At 42.1% G+C, this 14,750-nt stretch overlaps 1 protein-coding gene across 1 annotated transcript in view; it reads right to left on the bottom strand.

The window, feature by feature from the left end:
• The window catches only part of MAP3K20 (mitogen-activated protein kinase kinase kinase 20), a 129,109-nt gene that overhangs the window by 84,142 nt on the left and 30,217 nt on the right, over window positions 1-14,750 (bottom strand). Inside the window, exons 3-5 of the mRNA XM_066612242.1 lie at window positions 7,098-7,185; window positions 4,439-4,540; window positions 2,163-2,228 (exon numbers count right to left, since the gene is read on the bottom strand). Coding sequence (XP_066468339.1) covers window positions 2,163-2,228; window positions 4,439-4,540; window positions 7,098-7,185 — 256 coding nt within the window. The remainder of the gene's footprint in view (window positions 1-2,162; window positions 2,229-4,438; window positions 4,541-7,097; window positions 7,186-14,750) is intronic.

Here is a 14,750-nt window from a genome sequence, read left to right as displayed (position 1 = left end):
ATAAAGGATAATAAACAGAGGCTTGGGTAGCTGGTAAAGTGAAACTTTTTTTTGTAAAGTCTTGTAAAGCTAGGTAGGTCCAGAGAGAGTGTTGTTTTAAAAAGTGGGTCTTGATGCTAAAAAGTTTGGGAACCACTGATCTAAGCTATTTTAAGATACAAATTCTATTTGGTGAAACAATCTGATATTGGTTCCTGTAGTTAAAAGTCACCAGAAGAAAATACAGCACAGAGTTTTAAGAGAAACCCTTCCAGTCTTAATAAATAATACAAGCAACAACAACTCAGGGCACAATCCTAACCAGGTCTACTCAGAAGTAAGTGCTATTTTGTTCAATGGGGCTTATTCTCAAGAAAGTGTGGTTAGGATTGCAGCCTCAATGAAAGAAAGTACATCTTGCATTTTTCCGTCACATGTCATCTATGGACATATACATATTGTGCCAATCCCACTCGGCATAAGAGAATTCCATCAGCCAAACAGAGATAGGAAATTACAAAGTTTTGGTATCATGCCTTGGTATGAGTGGCTTCTCATACGGAGCGTTAACAATAACCAAGGTCCTGTTCTTAAGAAGGTCATGTCTAGTTTGCAAAGGTAGCTGCATTCTAGCACGGTTTTCACAGCTGGGTTACTTTTGTCATAACATATTTTAACTGATCATTCAAGGGGAGAAAAATGCCAAGGAAGAAGCACTGCAGCCTGCACAGTTATTGTTCTGCTAATTCTTTGTTGCTTATAGTTGTATAAGTGAGAGCAGCAGTAACATACAGAGGGTGCCACCAGATTATATAATCTGTTCTTTACCGTATATCATTAGCAGCACACATTAAAATTAATGGAGGAAATTGCCAAGACTATTTCTGCAGGAAAAGGTTTGCAGACAGAATGACTAAAGATGTCTGACAATTAAAAAGAGAAGAAACTTTAGCTTCAAAGGACATTAATGTACAAGAAAGCACTGTTTGGATCACTGCCCTTGTATATGAAAAGCAAATGTGGCATTGACATGTAATATTGAACAACAGGTTAATAACGCACAGAGAGACTCTATGGTCTTAATCCACAAAGGGACTGTGTGTAGCCATGTGTTAGCAGGAAAAACACATGGCTTGTATATGAAAAGCAAATGTGGCATTGGCATGTAATATTGAACAATAGGTTAACAACGCACAGAGAGACTCTATGGTCTTAATTCACAAAGGGACTGTGTGTAGCCATGTGGTAGCAGGATGGCAGCAGCTTTCACAGTCCCCATCACTTCTGGTGGTGGAAAAAGGGAAGAACTGTTTTGCATCCCTCCACCCCATATACCCCACCACCACCACCGATGTAAACATGTGAAAGTGCTCTGACACACAGTCCTGGGAACCAGATGCAGCTTTTCAAAATCCTATTCAGCACCTTTTTGTATTGCATATTGCTGCTAGCAAAGTGAGCTGAGCTTAGAAGCCTGCTTCTGCACAAGGATCACACTTGCCAGTTCAAAATCAACAGCTTTGGAATCAAGAAGGATTTTTCTTCTGTACATTTCATTGATCCATCTTTTTAACTCAGATTATAAGGTATACAATTGCTGAGAGCAAACCACTCTGTCAGTGAACACAGATACTAAATACTTCTTGTGTAGGAGCTAGACCTAGATTATTTTAGATCCTAGTTTTGAATTAGCCTATTCAGTTTTAGTAGAAAAAAATTAACAGATAAAAGGTATTGATTTATGTGAAAATGGACCATTCCTTGTTGTACTCAGAAGGTACCAGAAACAATATTCAGTGATGCAAATTCCATGAAGTATGTTGATTTTGGCCATGATCCAGGTCAGGAATACACTTAAATTTTTTTTAGAATAATTTTACAGAAGGGTGAATATCAATACAATTTAAACACACATGCAAGTAAATTTTTCTTGAGGACAAACAGAATTAGAGGCAAACAGAAACATGTTTTGAACACTCAGAGTTACTTAGCAAAGACGCAGACAGTGCAATCCTATGTATGTCTACTCAGAAGTAAGTTCCACAGAGTTCAACAGAGCTTACTGAACAGGTAAGCGAGTATAGGATTGCAACCTTAGAAACAAGGCTTAGCTACAGATTGTTCCGTTTCCAGATATCAGTATTAAATTTGCAAAACAACATGCAAGTTCATGACTGTATTACCATTTCGAGACTTCAGATCTCTGTGGATTACTTTGACTGGAGCCTCCATATGCAGGTAGTGCATTCCTAAAGACAATGAGAAAAAGTGTTTTATTTTTTTATTGTAACAAGGTCACAGCTCCTCAGTATTGTTAGTACCTTGTTCAGAAAATGAATGCAAGTAAAATGGCTCTACATAAACTTTGGTAGCAATTAAGTGATATTAATGTGACTGAGCCATGCTGCATTGTGTCCTATGGCTCCAATCCAGCACCTAGGTAAAAAGGAAACTTTCAAGTGGAAATTGCACATGGGTATTTTCCACTGCCTAAATCAATTGTCTGCCTATAGGCAATGTGGACCCCTTTCACGTTGTGGTCCATGCACACAATCAAAATTAATGAATGTTGCCACCTTTATGAATCAGAGCCATGTACACAATCAGAGCCTCACTGTTGAGCTGAAATATACTGCATGTACTTGAAAATCAACGTTGGCATCTCAATATGGAGAGTTTTCCCTGTTGCTGGTTGGGGAACAAGATGCAGTGGGGTAACACAGAGGTGGGTGACTGCATCACATCTTCAACTCCATTGACTTAAATGGAATGAAACCAGTTTAAGTCTTTAGGATCTCATATTTGGACACACACCAATGAATTCCACATCAGTTCCAATTGCTTCCACTTCAACCTCCAGGTCCACAATGTGCTTCAGTGTATGTATGGAACTGCTACAGAATGGACTTCTTTGCCCCATAAATGGAGAACACAGTTCAATGTGTGCACTGGAGCTCTTGAACCTGGGAGGAGTTCCTAGAATTTAACACTGGCACATCTGACAGGAACTTCTGTGTTCAGACCACATTATAAATTTTACTTAAAAGCAATTGAAGGGACGCTTCAATTTTGAATGGAGCAGAGGCATGGCAGAAAACAGAGTTTTATTCTTTCCATCCATAGTAACAAATACTGTAGTTTGGTTCTCAGAAGCTTATGTGTGTGCTTAGAAAGCTCTGGATACCCTCTGGCTATACATAGGACAATCATATCCTTTCTCCCCATAGAAAATCTACGTAGGTGCTACCTATTTTCCATCTGTAAAAAGGCACCCACAGGAAATAGCATTATTTGTATACAAGTATATTATGATGGTCAGATCAATCAATAATATTTTTCTGATTTGTCTATAATTGAGACAATGGGACTCCCCATATCCATACCCACACATAAGGCACTGTTATGGAACATTCTGCTAAACTAAATCAACAAAAGACAATAGCCATTAAGAAAAACAGGAAAATTGGTTGTTCTGAGCATCAACTGTTAACAATGTGTGTATTTTACAGGCAGCAAAATCAAAGAAAGGCACTATATAAATACCTGTGTGTGTGTATTCTGATACACCAGCTGAACATATCTTCAAGAACTAAAGCTAACAGTCTCAGTAGGTGAATCAGAACTCTCATTCAAGGAGAGTAATCAAGTTTCCAGAAGTGGAGAATGTGGGCAATTCAGACTGGAAGTGTGGCAGAAGTGTTCTGGGTTGAGATGATTGTAGAACAAATGTAAGATTCTGATGGTGAATGATTTACTCCTTGATAAACAATTTTGTGAATTAGACCACAATCTTAACCAACTTTCCAGCACTAAGGTAAGGGGAATGCAGCTCCAAGGTAAGGGAACGAACATTCCCTCGCCTTAAGGAGGCTTCCGTGACTGACACCCAACTGCAGGATGCAGCACAAGTCCCATTGGGACAGCTGTGTCCATGCAGGAAAGTTGGTTAGGATTGGTGTCGTGCAGCACAATCCTATCTTGTGCTGGAACAGGCAAGCCAGAAGGTCTGTGCTGTATCCAGTGCAAGATTGGGGCCAGAACTGGCTCAGCCAGAGGCAAGGTGGCACAAATCCAAGGAGAATGGAGCGGCTTCAAGTCACTATGCATTGCTCAGGGAGCGGAGTTGGGATCCTGCATAACAGCCAGATTCCAGCCCTGCCTCCTACTTCCTACCTGCCTGCCCCGGGACCATGCTGTGCTCGCCCTCCCCCCCCGCCGTAGAATGCATCCCTCCCGCCTCCTCACACCCCTGTGTCAGCTGAGCTCGGCCGATGCAACCCTCCCTCCCTAAGTCAGCGTAGAGGCTGGATACAGCCTCCGTGAGCTGGCACGCATCCTTGTGCTATCCCAGCCAGCTCCCAAGGAGTTGCAAACGTGCTTTACAGGACTTGCGCCGGCGTGGGCGTTGTTAGGATTGCGCCCTTAGTGTCATATCTCACTCACTATGAACCTCACTTACCTTTAGCTATATCAGTTGCCCATGTCATTATATGATCCATATCCATCTCTTCACTTCTGTTGCTATTAATGTAGTCATACAGCGATCCAGCAGAAGCATATTCTGTTAAGAAATAAAAATGCTGTATCTAAAAATCTGGATCATGGTCCCTAAATGAGTGGTAATAACCTTCAAATGGGTAGGACTTACATTTCATAATGTACTACTTCCAGAAAATTATGGTCCAGTCCTAATGGGACTGGGCGGCAGAGAAATGCACACACGTGTACATGTGCATGTACGTGATGATGCTCTCTAGGCCACCCTAAGCCTCTTACTGGTGTTTGTTCTGTTTTATCTGGCCTCCCAACCAAGAAGTAACTGACAGTGATGTCATCACCAGTTACATTTGGTGGCACTTCAAATAACTGGACTATGTGAAGTGGTATGGCAGAGGACAAACAATTAGAAACACTGCCCTGAACCATCAGATAACTCATCACAACATGACAATATATTGGCTGTGTCTCTATTCCCAAGATAGTGCCTTCTGAAAGTAATTCCTCTAGGAAACATTTTGAATGCAGCCATCCTCCTCCTCCTCAACGGGTACAGATGGAGACATTCCAGGGAACTGAGGGTAAAATCTGTCAATGCCAGCTTTAATTTGTTACTAAAAAAGGCACCTATGACTGCCATAGTGACAGAGGGCATTACTAGGTCAAAGTGTGTAGCAATAATGGAAGCTGTTCACAGTAGGTGATGTCTGGATTCTATCATGTATTACTTTAAATTCCTGAAAGCAACACTAGCATGTCACAAGCTGCATCCTGGAATCGTCTGTTTAAGACTGTGCTTTCACTAGTATCTTTCTACAGGTCAATTAAAATGTCAACTAAAATGCCACCATCTCTGAAACATCTCTATTCTGGTTTCACAGAAAACCTTGCACATGGTATAATAAATGAAATGAATCTATATGATTGTTGCCTAAAGTTCATATTCTGTTAAGATACTGTATAAAAATCTGCAAGGGTTTCCTTACTCATAATCCTCCTCCACTTAGCTCTTGTTATTGTACAAGTTACCCATCCTGTTTTTGCAGTTTTATTTTTCCACTGCTTTTCTTTTTCAAACTCACCAATTTGTCTTGTTCTGTACACAGCATATGCTTCAATCAAATGCAGTTCCACCAAGAACTTGGATTTGTTTATGCCACACGGGCATATACAATATACAACTTGCAACCTGCATAATAGAGCAATCCAAACCCTCTCCTGAGCTGACGCAAGTCCTTTGCACCTGCTCCCAAGCACTCTTATTCACATGCTTTATTTATGTGAATAAAGCATATTCACAGCTACTCAAGGGCAGGTTAGGCCAGCACTAGATTTAAGTGCTTATGGCCCAATTCTAAGTTCTAATTGCAACTAAGTGCAATTCTAAGTTGCACTGTTCTGAGTGCAACAGTGCCAAAATGGTGACCACCGTATCCAGCCACCCCACCGGTGCCACCAGAGATCTCCTTGGGGGAAGGGACTTTTGTTGCCTTCCCTTGAGGAAAGCCCCAGGCCTCGCAATGGGGCTTCTCAAGTCTCAGTCAACTATTTTGCCAGCACAGATGAGACAACCTCTGTGTCAAGCTTTTCAACCCAACATGGAGGATAGGAGCTGGCGGAGCAGGACTCCGCCAATCCCAACCCTCTCTTGGGCCGATTCCTCACTCTCCCTACCCTCCTCCCACGCCAGAACGCCTCCTCCTGCCCCAAAAGCCCTTACGACCACCTGGAGCTCTTACCTTGCTCAGGGTGGTATCCATCTGACACTGGGCCCAGTGCTGATGCCCCCTTCTCACAGGGTGCCATAAACGTGCTTTATGGTACATTTATGAAACCCAGCAATAGGGCTGAATTGGACTGGGCCCTTAATTTGTATCCGAGATTGGGCTGTTGTGCACAGCCATTTATGATAGTTGTAAAATGGGTGCCAAAGGAGCACCCAGCATTCTGTCAGTGGCTATTTTGGAAGCACTGTTACAAGAGGCAGCAGCATTCCCTGTTCATCCCCGGACCGCCCTAGACCTGTCAGAGCAGGTAAGGCAGCAGCGGTGCAGAAAGAACAAACCTGGGTAAGGAGGGGGAGGAATGAGGCTGTCGGCAATAGCACACCAGATCCTATCTCACCTGTTTTGGGATTCTATGCCCTCTTTCTCTTCTTAGACTAGCGCCAGCTAAAGAGGTGGTGCAGGCTCAAGGAGACTCATTGCAGAGTGGGAAGATTACAGAGGGATAAGGGGATTCCTTTCCTTTTCAAATCCTCTTTCCTTCCAAAATTTCTTGATCTGCCCCCTCTTCCTACTACATACAGTGCACTCATTTTTTGCACGGCTGTACCAGTGGGAGGATTGGGCTGTAACTGTCCCAATTGTTGACGCGAAATGCCTTTATTAAAACAGGTTCTTACTGATTCTGTCAAGCAATATTAAACAACAGAACAGGTAGAAATTTATTTCTTGGTAACATTGAGCTAAATGTGACGCAGCCAAAACCTTCTGACTACTGAAGTTGCATAAGGCAACAGCAGGCTGATTACTACAATAGGCACCCAGTACTTCAGAAACATCAAATTTCCTTGAACATCAAAACACCAACAAACCCCAAAAGGAAGGCTTGTTACTCACCTGTTACTATGCCATAGTTGGGAGGTTCAAGAACAGCTCCATAAAACTGAATGATGTTTCTGTGACTGAGCACACTGAGTATTTCTGCCTGTTTAAAATCCAAAAAGAGTGTTAGATGTGAATACAAAAAAAAAATCTGTGTACAGTTATTGTAAAATAAATCAGATTTTCCATGAATTAGGGCACAATCCTAGCCCCTTATGTCAGTGCTTTCCAGCACTGACATAAGGGCAATGCAGCTCTGAGGTAAGGGAACAAACATTTCCTTACTTTGAGGAGGCCTCTATGAGTAACACCCAACTGAAGGATGCAGCACATGTCCCATTGGCACCGCTATGCCAGTGCTAGAAAACACTGACAGAAGGGGTTAGGATTGTGTCCTTAGTCACGTAAAGTACATCAGAACAGAAAAAATGGCTACTAAAGTTCTTTTCCGCGAAAGCAAAGTGTAGCAGTTTATAGAAACAACTTTCACGTACTGTAATCCTTCCTATCTGCTCCCTTAGTGTAAGGAAATGTATGCCATATAAATGACACTATACAGATACACAAATACAGAGTAAGGAATATCTGGAATCAGTCTTATTTTGAAGTATAAGACCCACAGTACTCTGATTTTGCATTTCCATTAGGGAAAAGGCCAGAGAAAATTATGGAAGAACTAAAAAAGGAACAAATAGTTGGTTCTATTGTGGTCAATCAAATGAAGCCTACAAATCAGTCAGTCCAACTGTTCATACATGCATACATGCATGCTGGTACCCTGGCAGCCTAAAGACCCAGCAGGGAAGGACAATTACTATGGCCCTCAAACATCTCACCAAACCACAACTCTCATGATTCTTTGGAGGAAACCATGACAGGTTAGACCGCTATAAGAAAAAACCGACATAAGCTTACAGTGCAGATATGCCCAAACTGAAATGCCACAGTCAATTTCTTAATTGTTTATAGTGTGACAGAACTTCTAAAGACAGTGGCCAAAGGTCAGTGTGCCTATAACAATTATTTAATGAATAATGCTAACAACAATACTCAGTTACTTTTTACAATTACGATGATTACAACACAATAATACACATGAAATGCACCAGACTTGAAAGCTCTATATAAATGCTAATATCAATCCTCAAGTATTGTATGAAAACAAAACAAATTGAGCTCACTGAAATGTATTTATATTCCCAACAACTTGTCTTCATTAAAGAAAACTTTCTTGCTTCCATTTGTCTGCAGCTAGAAGTCATTGCCATCCATTCAATGATACGATATATTCCTTTCCAGAAACAAAAGGTTGTAAACACCACTGAAATCCATGAAAAACCAAGAACAGTGTGTTTTATCCCAAAAGAGGAGCAAGAAAGGTGCTTTTTTTAAATTCAGTGTGAAATTTTAACCAATGTTTGGCAAGAATCAGAAGTATCACATTACATTGTGTATTGTGTCCAGTTCTGGTCGCCACATCTCAAAAAGGACATAGTGGAAATGGAAAAGGTGCAAAAGAGAGCGACTAACATGATTACTGGGCTGGGGCACCTTCCTTATGAGGAAAGGCTACAGCGTTTGGGTCTCTTCAGCCTAGAAAAGAGAAGCCTGAGGGGTGACATGATTGAGACATACAAAATTATGCATGGGAAGGATAAAGTGGATAGAGAGATGCTCTTTACACTCTCACGTAACACCAGAACCAGGGGACATCCACTAAAATTGAGTCTTGGGAGGGTTAGAACAGACAAAAGAAAATATTTCTTTACTCAGCATGTGGTCAGTCTGTGGAACTCCTTGCTGCAGGATGTGGTGACGGCATCTGGCCTGGATGCCTTTGAAAGGGATTGGATAAGTTTCTAGAGGAAAAATCCATTATGGTTACAAGCCATGTGCAACCTCCGGATTTTAGAAATTTGTATTGGCAACCTTCAGTCTCGAAAGACTATGGTATTGCGCTCTGAAAGGTGGTTCTGGCACAGCATCTAGTGTGGCTGAAAAGGCCAATCCGGGAGTGACAATCCCTTCCACACCGGGAGCAAGTGCAGTCTGTCCCTGGTCTGTCTCCCTGGCTATGGGCCTTCCTTCTTTGCCTCTTTGCCTCAGACTGTTGGCAAAGTGTCTCTTCAAACTGGGAAAGGCCATGCTGCACAGCCTGCCTCCGAGCGGACCGCTCAGAGGCCAGGGTTTCCCACTTGTTGAGGTCCATCCCTAAGGCCTTCAGATCCCTCTTGCAGATGTCCTTGTATCGCAGCTGTGGTCTACCTGTAGGGTGCTTTCTTTGCACGAGTTCTCCATAGAGGAGATCCTTTGGGATCCGGCCATCATCCATTCTCACGACATGACCGAGCCAACGCAGGCGTCTCTGTTTCAGCAGTGCATACATGCTAGGGATTCCAGCACATTCCAGGACTGTGTTGTTATGAACTTTGTCCTGCCAGGTGATGCCAAGAATGCGCCGGAGGCAGCGCATGTGGAAAGCGTTCAGTTTCCTCTCCTGTTGTGAGCGGAGAGTCCATGACTCGCTGCAGTACAGAAGTGTACTCAGGACACAAGCTCTGTAGACCTGGATCTTGGTATGTTCTGTCAGCTTCTTGTTGGACCAGACTCTCTCTGTGAGTCTGGAAAACGTGGTAGCTGCTTTACCGATGCGTTTGTTTAGCTCAGTATCGAGAGAAAGAGTGTCGGAGATCGTTGAGCCAAGGTACACAAAGTCATGGACAACCTCCAGTTCATGCGCAGAGATTGTAATGCAGGGAGGTGAGTCCACATCCTGAACCATGACCTGTGTTTTCTGTAGGCTGATCGTCAGTCCAAAATCTTGGCAGGCCTTGCTAAAACGATCCATGAGCTGCTGGAGATCTTCGGCAGAGTGGGTAGTGACAGCTGCATCGTTGGCAAAGAGGAAGTCACGAAGACATTTCAGCTGGACTTTGGACTTTGCTCTCAGTCTGGAGAGGTTGAAGAGCTTTCCATCTGATCTGGTCCGGAGATAGATGCCTTCTGTTGCAGTTCCAAAGGCCTGCTTCAGCAGGACAGGGAAGAAAATCCCAAACAAGGTTGGTGCAAGAACACAGCCCTGCTTCACGCCACTTCGGATGTCAAAGGGGTCTGATGTGGAGCCATTGAAGACAACAGTGCCCTTCACTAAAATTGAGTCTTGGGAGGGTTAGCACAGACAAAAGAAAACATTTCTTTACTCAGCATGTAGTCAGTCTGTGGAACTCCTTGCCGCAGGATGTGGTGACGGCATCTGGCCTGGATGCCTTTGAAAGGGATTGGATAAGTTTCTGGAGGAAAAATCCATTATGGTTACAAGCCATGTGCAACCTCCGGATTTTAGAAATGGGCTGTCAGAATGCCAGATGCAAGGGAGGGCACCAGGATGCAGGTCTCTTGTTATCTGGTGTGCTCCCTGGGGCATTTGGTGGGCCGCTATGAGATACAGGAAGCTGGACTAGATGGGCCTATGGCCTGATCCAGTGCGGCTGTTCTTATACATAAAGGCTTGCATTTTTCTTCAGGTTGTGGTTACTGTTTGAAATATGATCTTGAATATAAATTAAAACACCATTTGGCCACAGATCAGCCTTCAACAAACCAACTTTGTATTAAATACATCAGCTAATTTCACAGCATGAAACACTTTCTCATGACACAAAATTACAGGGTCAGATGTTTTAACTATGCCAGTACTCTGATTAGAAGAATATTACTAAGTACTTCCTAATGTTTTATCACTGAGGGTTTCATTATTTATATGGTTGCAAAAATACTTGTGATGCTTCTTTCTGGAGCATCAAAATAGTTTAGAAAGAATTGAAGGTAGTTAAGAAGTGTAGCCCAAACATTTTACAGCATTTTAAGACTTAACTACAACATAATCTTTGAAGGGTAATCAGCCACCCCCTCCACAACATTTAATGGAAGACCCTCTGAACAACTTTTTGCTGAATGATCCTGAATTAGGCTGTAGTAGTCCAAAAGGGGTTCTTCAGTTTGAATGTCAACTCAATGCCCTTTCATATATACAGTACAGGAAAGATTGCTTCCTCCAACAACAAAGGAGTGCAACTGAATCCTATGGTCATGATAACATGGCAGCTGCTGTGCCAGGATCAGGTGAGCATAAAGACAGTTTAACCAAATGCAATCCTATGCCCCTGTCAGCAGCAAAGTAGAACACAAAACAAGACTAGTAAAAGAATGAGATAGTGTTATACCTGCATGTATACCTGGTTTTTGCAATGACATTTACTGTTGGATAGAAAAGGGGAGAAGCTGGGGGACTAGAAATGACACATCCCACTTCAAAGAACATTATTTTGTTCACACACCCAGAGACAGAAATTTGAATTTTTCCAGAGGCCCAGTCTCTCTTCTCCCCTACCTGCTACCCATCATTTATCACTCCCAGCTACATACAGCTCAAATATATTTTTATTTTGTTTTAATGCTTTTTTATTGCACTATTCTTTACGATATTTTACAATTACTGCACATTTTGTTCCCCCCCTTTTTGCATCTGTTTTTCTCCTATCTCGTACACCACCATGGGTGCTCTGTTTATTCAGAGGGAAAGGTGGAGTATAAATCATTTCAGTAAATAAAAGAATCTTCTATAAATCCATAACTCACTGGAATAGTCCCTCAGAACACTAGGGGCCCCAGATTTGATCCCTGCCTACTGGTTCCCAGGAAAACAGACCAAGCACCCACAGACAGAGCAATGAGATAAGCATCCAGAGTGACTAGAATAGCCTCGCTTAAGTAATACAGACTGACCCAGTCAATGCTCAGCATGCCTTGCATTTTGATCAGCAGCCATCATTCCACGCAGCCACAACTCCTCCATATTCATGTCACTGAGTGGCAATGTCTGGTGGATTCTTCATTCAAATACTGCCACCACTCATTCCCAATCCACCACGCACCAACAACATTTCTGGCTTCTACTGTCACACCCAGCAGTAAGGGGGGGGGGAGGGAAGAGTCAGGAGGTTGCTGGAATGCTAGAATCTCTCCCCTTCCTCTTGCAAGTGCTTTAATGGCATGAACATGGGCCACCAAGATACACATAGTAAATAAAATAAAATAAAAACAAAAGCCCTCAATTCTGGCAGGATACTTTGGTGAAGAAAGCTGCTGCTCTATCACCCTCATAATATGGTATGAGGAGTTCCATCAGGAAAAAGAGAGATTTTACACCAGTGCAGTTTAATTGAACAATATCAGTGGTGAAGTCAATTCTGAGAGAAACACAGACACGTGGGGTTACCATTTTTTTTGTTATTGTAGGGCTCTTCTGCCTCATAAAGCTACATGATCATCAGCAGAGTAATAGGTACTGCTGCACCTGTCATACACTTCTGAGAGGCAAAGAGCCTCAGGAAAAAGGCGGTTGCAAGAGCACACACGAACAGTAAGGGCACTGGCAAAGGACTCCATGTGTGGTTCTTTAGATCAGGGTATAAGTTTTGTACATTAAACAGTAAATACTTACATTTACGGTTCAATCCTATTGCTTCCTTGCCCTGCTGATGCAGCATGTGCTGCATCCTGTGTGTGGGGGGGCAGTCCCAGAGATCTCCTCTGGGTAAGGGAAGAGTTGCTCTTTCCACCGGTGGAAAAGCACAATTCTTGGACTATTAGTAGAGGTGTTTGAAAACTGTTACTTTATTTTATTCAGAAGCAAGCCCATTGTGTTCAGTAAGACACAGGCTGCAAACCTATCTTAAACAACTCTAGCTAGTAGTGTTTCTACACTGTGAGCCAAACTATACAAGACAGGAGATCCATGAATGAATCTCTCAATACCTATTGTTAAAAGCAATCCTGGAGAACCACAATTTGAATTGGGACCATGGCATACAGAAGTTTCACCCTTTCCTCCTGCAATGCATCTCTGATCCAATCACACAGACCTCTCCAGCTGCTAGTATCTGTGGGAAAGAAACACATTTTTTCCTCCATAGATAATAACAACTTTGGGGATGGGCCAATTTACACCAGGAAATCAGCACAGGGAAAAGGGGTACACTTCCTCCCCTCATTCAGATTAGGTCCTTCTATGGCTGCTTCTAAGAAAACAAGAAGAACAAGTTAAAGATCCAGTCACGTATCTCCCACATTACATTAGCTTGGCCTAACTGTAAAAGTAATTTTCTCCTCTGAAAGGTTATTCACCATGAAGAAACCCACATTGCTGTAAGTGGTCTAATCTTCATTATAAGTGTAATACTTGAACTATTCAGAAAATCATAAGGTTTATCTGGTATTAATCACACTTATCTCTACCAAAAAGTAACACATAAACAAACCCGTTAACCCACAATCCATACACCATTCACTTAAAACATTCTTTCTTAAGTCACATAGGGATTATGGAACGGTTCCAATGCTGTTCCAGAATAAAAGGCTTGATTATTACAAGCGTTTACACAGATTGCATAGATCTCTAAAAGTACATAACATAAGATAGTCTGAGACCTATAAAAGTAGACTTGCAAGACGTCCAAGACAAATCTGTCCTACTAGGAAATCAGGAAGCTGCTTTAATACTGAATCAAACCACTGATCCCTCTAGTTTAGTATCCTCAACACTGACTAGTAGTGGCTGTCCACAGATTTAGCTAGGAATTTTTTCTTTTTCTGCTCCCTGGGATCGCCTGCTCCCGTACAATCCGGCTCGTCCTCTTAGGTCATCAGAGAAGGCCTTTTTACAAGTGCTGTCGCCTAGGGAAGTACGTGGGGCGGCTGCAAGAAATAGGGCCTTCTCAGTAGTGGCACCAATACTATGGAACTCCCTTCCCCTTGACTTAAGAATGGCTCCCTCTCTTGAGACCTTTCGGCGAGGCCTGAAGACCCTTCTGTTTAAACAGGCCTTCTGAGTTCTCGGCCTTTTAACATCTTTTTAACATCTTTTAATATTTTTTACAGGCCTGATTCTGTTATGACTTGCTGCTGCTCTATGCTCTTTTTACCTATTTTTTACTCTGACTGCTGTTTTTTATGATGTGTTAATATGTTTTTATTTGTTTTTAAATTATGTTTTTAATATGTTGTAAGCCGCCTTGAGTCCCTACAGGGAGAAAGGCGGGGTAAAAATAAAGTTATTATTATTATTATTATTATTATTATTATTATTATTATTATTATTATTATTATTATTTTTCTCATAACTGGAGATGCCAGGGATTGAACCTGGCACCATCTGTATGAAAGCACATACTCTGCCATGGAGCTACAATCCCTTCCCTTATCGTTTCACCTAACTATTATTTTAACTGTTTCCTACAAAATATAAGATATACTGGTAGCACTCTTTAGCTAGTTCTGCGGCAGCTAAAGAACCTTCTAAGATGATGTTGTCCCATGTCAACTTTCAATGACGCATGCCACTTTCTGCATATGACTGGCGGTTACCTCCAGTACTTTTACTCTAATCAGCCTGAATTGTTAAGTGCAAATCGTGACAATGCACTAGAACTGGAGTGCCTGTCCCTCATCCAGCATCATTGTTACTCACTATGTTGACTGCAAAATCAGTCAACAGTCTTCATAAATGCACAGAAGATCTTTATTTTTCACATCTTAAAGCCAGACAAAAGTTTTTCTAACTGCTGCCTTATAAAAATCACTATTTGTACAGTCACTAATGGTGTCTGA

The sequence above is a fragment of the Tiliqua scincoides genome, chromosome 1 (assembly GCF_035046505.1).
Source record: "Tiliqua scincoides isolate rTilSci1 chromosome 1, rTilSci1.hap2, whole genome shotgun sequence".
NCBI classification, from domain to species: domain Eukaryota; kingdom Metazoa; phylum Chordata; class Lepidosauria; order Squamata; family Scincidae; genus Tiliqua; species Tiliqua scincoides.
This window is presented reverse-complemented; position numbering and strand designations above follow the sequence as displayed.